Here is a 7,376-nt window from a genome sequence, read left to right on the forward strand (position 1 = left end):
CAACCTCACATCATGGCATAAATACAACAGCCCCTGTTTTCTGCGCAGATTCCTGCTTCTTTCACACCCAAGCATATGCTGAGAGCTCTCAAGCACCACTCTTCCTCCATCTCTGGGAGGTGTCTTAAAACATTTTTAGCTCAGCAAACACAAAACAGAGGAGGATCTGTTTCTTTACTCAAGAGTAATCATTTTCAACTGGCTGTTTATACGGCAACTGGAAACCTTAAGGTTGAAACAGATAAATTTTCATTCTAAAATTGGCATCTGTACTGCGATAGTTAAGGGATGCAACAATTATGTTTGACAAACAATCATCCAGGAAATTGCTTTGCAACATTCAGACCAAGTGCTCATTGGAATTAGAAGGTGAGCAGCACTTAAGAACTGAGGAGGAGTATTATCTACTCAGCTAACGGGACCACATGTAGACAGAAAATGCCAAAAAGTGATAGTAAAATGTGTCGCTAAAAAGCAGTATCTTATGATATATAAGCAAAGGATCAGTCTCCTTTGAAAGAACCTGGTAAGAAACAGTTGATTAAAAGCCTAGAATTGTGCTGTGTGATACAGTAGCAATTAACCATATGTGGTTATTTAAATTAATTCAAATTAAATAGAAATAGAAATTCAGTTCTCCAGTTGCACTGGTCACATTTTACAAGCTCAGCTGTCATTGCCATATTGAGCAGCAAAGATGGGGGAAGTTCCCATCATTACACAAAGTTGTATTGGACAGCGCTGGTTTAGAGGGTTCTGTTGGACTACCGGGTTACCATCATTTAAAGAGATGATGGGGAGCACAGCATGCTGCCAAATATGACAACTGATAGCAGGAAAGGATGGAGGAAAAGGAAAAAAAATAATTCCACTCCTGAAATAAGCTAATAAGTTATAGCATTGACATTTTATTATAAGAAATATCCCTAGACAAGCAGAGAAATCTTGGGCTCAAATGGAAAGGCGTTAGTAAATATGAATACCTCATCACACATTTCATAAACATTCAGAAAAGGTACCAGCCTCTTCTCGTCTGTTAGTGGCTGGACTTTATCGGTCATCCTCCAAATGCCACTCATCCACCCCTCACTCCCTGCCCCCAGAGTTCGGCTTTTTTGAATATGTAACAAGAATTTTTTTGAGCATATATTTAAAGAAATAGAACTCCAATCAAAATAGAAAATTGCGGACTCTTCCCATTTAAAAAAAAAAAAGGCAAGAACTTTATTTTAAATAAATCCTCAGTTGTGTGTTACACCACGTCCATATCTAAACCAAAAATCGTAATGATAATGCAAAGGAAACAGAGGGCTTCATAAAAGCACATTATCCAAATATTACTCTTGGCCAATGTTTTAACTAAATACACAGTGGATGTGAAAGGTACAGTATGGCACTTAAATTAATAAGAGCAAAGAGAAGGAAACATAGTCACAGTCCAAAGCAATAGGTTTTTGAACCTTTGGTATATGTCTCAAATAAGCATCCGTAAACACGTGTTAACTCCAGGTTTAGTTCCAGGTTTAGTGTTTAGTTCCAGGTTTCTTAAGCCAGTGATTTGTGCATGTTTCAAAAATAACTGAGAAAATAATAAATCAGAATTGACATGGGCTGATTAAGGTCTCTGGTGTGAGCACACAGGTAAATTCAAACCATGGCAAAATGAAGTGCAGCTGTGTTGCACAAAACAAAACTCTACAAGAAAATGAGTGAAATACACCAGTTAGAAATTCTGTGGCTCGAGCAGACATCCGTGATATTAACAACAACAAAAACATTTTTAATGCTGTCCAAAGTCCACAAGCTGGAAGGCAGAAATGTCCCAAAGCTCATAACCACATGCCTAACAGTGCAACAACCATCCCACAGGAGTGTTACAGTTGCATATTGCAATTCCCTCCCTCCCACCCAACCCCTGCCCCTAATAAACAGCACCAGTGCAGTTTGGTTAGAAAACTGGAAATATTGAGACATTCCTAAGGTTTCCATAACGACTGAGGGCCAGTCAGATGGGGCTGTAGCGCAAACCTCTGCCATGGCCATTCTCCAAAAAGTACCCCATGGAATTCCCTCTAGCTTGCAGATAAACCATAGTAGGTCTACTGTAAGGCCAGATTGAGAAAAAAGCTGGCATGCTATCCTGGGTTGAGGGAGAGGGGCATGCTGATGGGGGAGGTACATGAAGGATGCCTCAAGGATGTTTGTCCTGCAGCCCAGGATGAAGGGATGTCTTGAGATGGGTCACAAATTCTGTACCAATGAAATATTTGACTCATGCCATTCACCAGAATACAGAGCTTCGCAGAGCTAAGTCCTGCTTCGTAGCTGTGCAAGTCCACTATTATCAGGATCAAACTGGACCACGAAAGAAAAGGGTCCAAAGAAGTTCAACTCATCCATTTCATCACTCTACCCAGTTGTCTCTGGAATCAGTGGTGTGATGTGGTAAAGGTTCTGCTTTCTCTCCTCTTCCCTACTGATGCAAGATCTTCTTCTAACCAGCTTTATGCTACATCTCAATGATGACAGTCACAGAATGAGGGCAGATAGAGCCACTCTCAAGCAGACATCTGCCTCAGGGCTACTTGTCATCCCCCAGGCCTTCTCAAAACCTGCCCTTTCACACATAGGCAGAATCACTGGACTGAGTCCTGCCAAAATTGGGAACACTGACCCGAGGCAGGTCCTTGTTGCGGATCTCATAGACTGACTTCCTCTTGGCCTGAGCCCCTCGCACGGCCAGCTTGATCTTGCGCCATCCCAGGTGGTTGAGTTCAGCCAGGTTGAGCACAACACAGATGCCACTGACTGCAAACATGAACACTAGAAAGACAGTCTTCTCAGTAGGCCGGGACACATAACATTCCACCTCCTTGATGCAGGGGTAGCGGTCACACTCATACAACCCTGGGACGCTGAAGCCATAGAGAAAATATTGGCCCACCAGAAACCCAATCTCCAGGGCATTTCGGAACACCACTTGGATAATGTAGAAGCGGGAGATGCCTTCCTGTCTTCGGAGCTTGGATCGCGATGCAGTGCGCAGCCCTGATGGGTGTGGGGTCAGCTCCTTAACCTCTAAACAATCTGGCTCTGTCTCCTTGCTGGTGTTCTCTGTGTTCTGCAGCACCCCATTGACAATGGCATTTTGCAACTTCTTATCTTCTCGTTTGCCACCACCACTGCCCCCACCGCCAGTTCCTCCAGGACCCCCCATGGACTCAGGCGGGTCTCTGTCCAGGGCTAAGAAGACAGTAGAGTAGCGGCGTTCTCGCTGCTTGGCAGACTGGTGCACAGAGTAAGTGATGAAGCATAGACTGGGGGTACACACCATTATGATCTGGAAGACCCAGTAACGTATGTGGGAGATGGGAAAGGCGCGGTCATAGCAGGCCTGGTTACAGCCGGGCTGCAGTGTGTTGCACACAAACATGGTCTGCTCATCATCGTACACCGTCTCCCCAACGATGGCCACAATGAGGATCCGGAAGATAACCACCACAGTCAACAGGATCCTGAGCAGGGGAAAGGGAGGAAGAGAGGTTCTCAGGGGCTGAGTCACTGACTTAGGAAACACCTGCTCCTCCCTTCCCAGCTCTGGTGTTGACTGGGGAGCTAGCCGTCCTGTGAGGTACTGAACTGGGAATCTAGCAAACTTTTTTTGTCTCTTCCCTTTCTGCCGGGTGTTAGTAGACCGGGAACGTTTCATATTACAGGGATCTCAAGTACGTGTATCTCCATACACTGGACGTAGTGTACTTGCAATAGATTGACTTTATTGGTGTATATGGGTTGTACAGAGGTACAAAACACACCTTCACTCTGGATATGGCAAATGCTCATGGAATAGCTGAACAAGGAGAGTACGTTTAGTTTATCCTCAATATGAATACTGAACTTAATGCTTAATATATATAAACAGATAGCTATGAATATATATACACATATATACCTATATATAGTACATATATGTGCATATATATGCATATGAAGACACAAAGTATCAATTGGTTGTATGGGTTTCTGGCACTGTAAGTTTAAACGGGCAAATCAGTTTAGCTTAATTGCTATTTGTTGGGAAAAGATACATTTGCTCCCAAGAGCAAATCCATCTCCCCACTTGCCCTTCTCTATCCAAACACAATCCTGCCTTCTTTGAAGATTCTATTTAGGGAACCGGATGAAGATTGGCTCTGACTCCGGAGAGTGGGGGGACCACGACTGAGCCAATAACTCCTCTGCTAATGGGAGAAGAGTGAATCCCCTGGTGGTGCTTCACAGGGAAGGGATGGATATCTGATGAGGAGCAGCTGGAGGAGGGGGGCATCACTGGGCATCTGGCAATCTCTCAATGCCGAGAACACAGGCGCATGGACCAGGGATGATGGGAAGGGAGCAGAGGGTGGTCTGGGGGCTTTTGGGGCTCGGTATGGACATTAGAAGGGACTCCCAGGGGCCGCCCGACGGGGCCCACTGACCGCCGGCTCGGCGCCCTTACCTCCCGATCATAGTGGAGTGCTGCTGCACCGCGGCTTCCAGCAGCCTCTCCAAGATGGTCCATTCCCCCATCGCTGTGCATCCGGAGGCAGCAGACAAAGACTGGGCAGCACCGGGCACGTTCCCGCTCTTGGCCCCTCCCCGGGCCGCACCTCCCGACTGGGAGCAAACTGCCCCCCGATTAAAGAAACAAACAAATGTTTTTAAAAATCCAAGAATCCCCTCTCCCTTTTATTGTACTTAAAAGAGGGAAACGGGGAAGGAAGTCCAAGCACGGCCGGCTGACGAGCCGCTGGCGCGGTGCGGAGATCGGGCACGGACCTCCCGCGCCGTCCGGGGGCCAGGTCTGGAGCTGGCGGCTGCCCGGGCGAGGGGCGGGGCGGAGCGGCGGGGGTGGCAGCGTGCAGGTCCGCGAGCTCTCGGCCGCCCGCGGGAGGTCTTTGGTTGCCACTCACCCCCGGGGGTTGGGGGCCGAGGAAGGGTCCGGTCACCAGCCCCCGCGCCTGGCACTTCAGCGGGCACCCGGCGCTCCGGCGCTGCCGCCTGCGAAGCCGGGGCGGAGAGCGCGGAGCAGGCTGCAGGGCTCGGGAATCCGCGGCCGCCGCCTCTAATCCGGCCTTAAGTAGTCTCCGCCTGCGTCACGCCAGGTCGGCGGAGGGGAGCCGAGCGCGGCTTGCTGCTGTCGCTGCGCGCCGGAGCCCTAGGGGCAGGGGACGCGCGCAGGGGGAGAGGGGGGCAAGAGTCCTGGGGGCCCGGCGGGGAGTGGAGCGACTTCGAGAGGAAGGATCGCAGCGCTTTTCGGGGCTTCTTGGGGGCGCCCAGGTAACCTTACCTGACCGCCAGCCCCCGGCAGGAGGAGGGGGAGCAGGGAGCAGACGCGTGGGTGAGTGAGGAGGGGTGTGAGGAGGTAGTTCAGCGTCTCTCCGTGCATCCCTCACCTTTTGCTTTTTCTCTTTGGGGATACAACTGAAATTCCCTCTCTGAATAGAGATGCTCGTTGGGGGACGGAAAGTGGGGGCAACAATAGGACGCTTTTAAGTCTCCTTAGGAGAGGACTGCCTGGCTAAGAGTGAGTCTGCCGTTCGGTGCCTTCGTGGACACGATGCAGGGGTGAGGAAAGCTTGATGAGAGTCCATTTAGGCTGAAGCTTAAATACAGGTGTGAAGCTGCCTCAGAGGATGGGGGTGGGTGGGCGGGGGTAGGAGTTGAGGACAAGACTGTACGGAAGAGGTGCCTAGTGTGAGCCAGTGGGTGGCCACGGTTCAAGGATTCGCTTCCCCAGCGCAAACCCAGACTCTCTGCTGGTTTTAAAAGAATGAACGAATAAATGTCTGTCTGTCTGTCTGTCTATCTATCTAACTATTTACCTATCTATCTGGAGGATGGGGGTACTTCTCAGGTAAACTGTGATCTAATCTGAATTTAAGGAGACCCAGTAATCAACCAGATAGGACAGCCACTAACAATCTCACCCCACCTTCACGTTTGTTTTCCAGTCTTGGCTTTCTCTCCCCTCAACCAGCAGACACTGCTTTCTGTTTTTAAATTTACATTTTGCTGTCAGTTCTATCTAGAGCAACTGCTTAATTGGTCCCTAGAAAATTGAAACAATCACACCAGGCTGCTAATTAGCTCAGGGGGTTGGTATTAGGAGACAGAGTAGTTGGGAGTGTTTCATGTATGTGTCCCAAAAGCAGGATGGGTAAGTGGTTGTCACCTTTGAGAAAATACAGCTGTGAAAGAGTTGCTAACTCATTCTAGGCATGTAATGCAGCCTTAATTACCCACTGGGATCATAGCACATATGTGTATTACATAAGCCACACCATGATGAGCCAGCCTTCAGTCTGGAGACCATCCGAGTTGGTTGGGTAGCTGGTGGCCCAGTGACGGGAATAAGGGTACATGGCATGGCTTGAGTCCACTCACAGTGTGCATCTGCATGAAATGAGCTTTAAAGGCACAACCCAAGCTTCTGTGCAAGAGGGATCAGTGAAATCTCTCCTAGACCTGACACCTTTACCCCAAGGAAGCTGTTTTTCACTGCAAAGAAGTAAAAGAGTCCAGTGAAAATGGAGAAAGGTGTAGGGTGTAAATGGGACATTAGGGCTACCACAGGTGTTCCGTATTTCCTGCTGGGCAGAGAGGACGTGCAAAGATGGGAATGGTTGGGAATCCTATTGTCTAATCCACTTCCAGATGGAATGGTGATCCCTCAGCTCAAACCTGATGTGTTTTCTCAGCCTTTCCTCCTGCTCCCTTAGGCTCGGACTCCTGTATTCCCTCCTTCTCTGGCAGACTCTTTGGAATGAAAGATCTCAGACTAGGAGTGAATGAATGACAAAATACCAAGGGAAATCTGTTTAACATATTTAAATGTCCCAAAATAGGCTTCACGATTCAAAATCATTATGCCCTGTACATGTGGCTTTCCCAAACCCTTAAAGATGGTGTACGCAGATTCCAGGAAAGACATTTAAAATGTTCCCACTTTGCAGTTTTGAAGCACTAGACTGTGACTAAATTGCTGATCATTAATTAGTTCATTATTTTAAAATATACATTGACATGACATATAGATTCAACGTATGAGCACATTTGTGTACAGCAAATTGTGTAAACACACAAAACCCCCTATATACAGAATCTATATTTAAAAAGACTCATCTGTTAGATTTGGTGGCCTGTTTTTAGATAAAAACTTTGTTCTCACCACTACACCTTGAAAACAATGAACTGTTTCAATTTTTTTAAATCATTCGTAAGTTGTTAAGTTGTTTTACATTACTATGTTGTATTTCCTTTTCTTTGATGTTTCTTTTAAAAAATTTTTATTGATGTATAGTTGATACACAATATTGTATGTTACAGGTAAACAA

General features: G+C 47.3%; 1 protein-coding gene across 1 annotated transcript; it reads right to left on the reverse strand.

Moving 5' to 3' along the window:
- Nucleotides 1-953: 953 nt before the first annotated feature.
- On the reverse strand, nt 954-5,076 carry GJD2 (gap junction protein delta 2). The gene is made up of 2 exons (XM_010965102.3): nt 4,499-5,076; nt 954-3,515 (listed from the first exon to the last, which is right to left on the reverse strand). Exons 1-2 carry the CDS (start codon nt 4,567-4,569, stop codon nt 2,621-2,623), a joined length of 966 nt encoding a protein of 321 aa, XP_010963404.1. The 5' UTR covers nt 4,570-5,076; the 3' UTR covers nt 954-2,620.
- Between the last annotated feature and the right edge of the window lie 2,300 nt (nt 5,077-7,376).

Source organism: Camelus bactrianus, chromosome 6, assembly GCF_048773025.1.
Source record: "Camelus bactrianus isolate YW-2024 breed Bactrian camel chromosome 6, ASM4877302v1, whole genome shotgun sequence".
Lineage (NCBI taxonomy): Eukaryota > Metazoa > Chordata > Mammalia > Artiodactyla > Camelidae > Camelus > Camelus bactrianus.

Bases quoted from the DNA above. Each gene is read 5' to 3' on its own strand.
- GJD2 (XM_010965102.3), bottom strand. From the start codon at position 4,569: ATGGGGGAATGGACCATCTTGGAGAGGCTGCTGGAAGCCGCGGTGCAG. The intron at 3,516-4,498 runs GTAAGGGCGCCG...TCCCCTGCTCAG, and splicing joins CACTCCACTATGATCGGGAG to GATCCTGTTGACTGTGGTGG.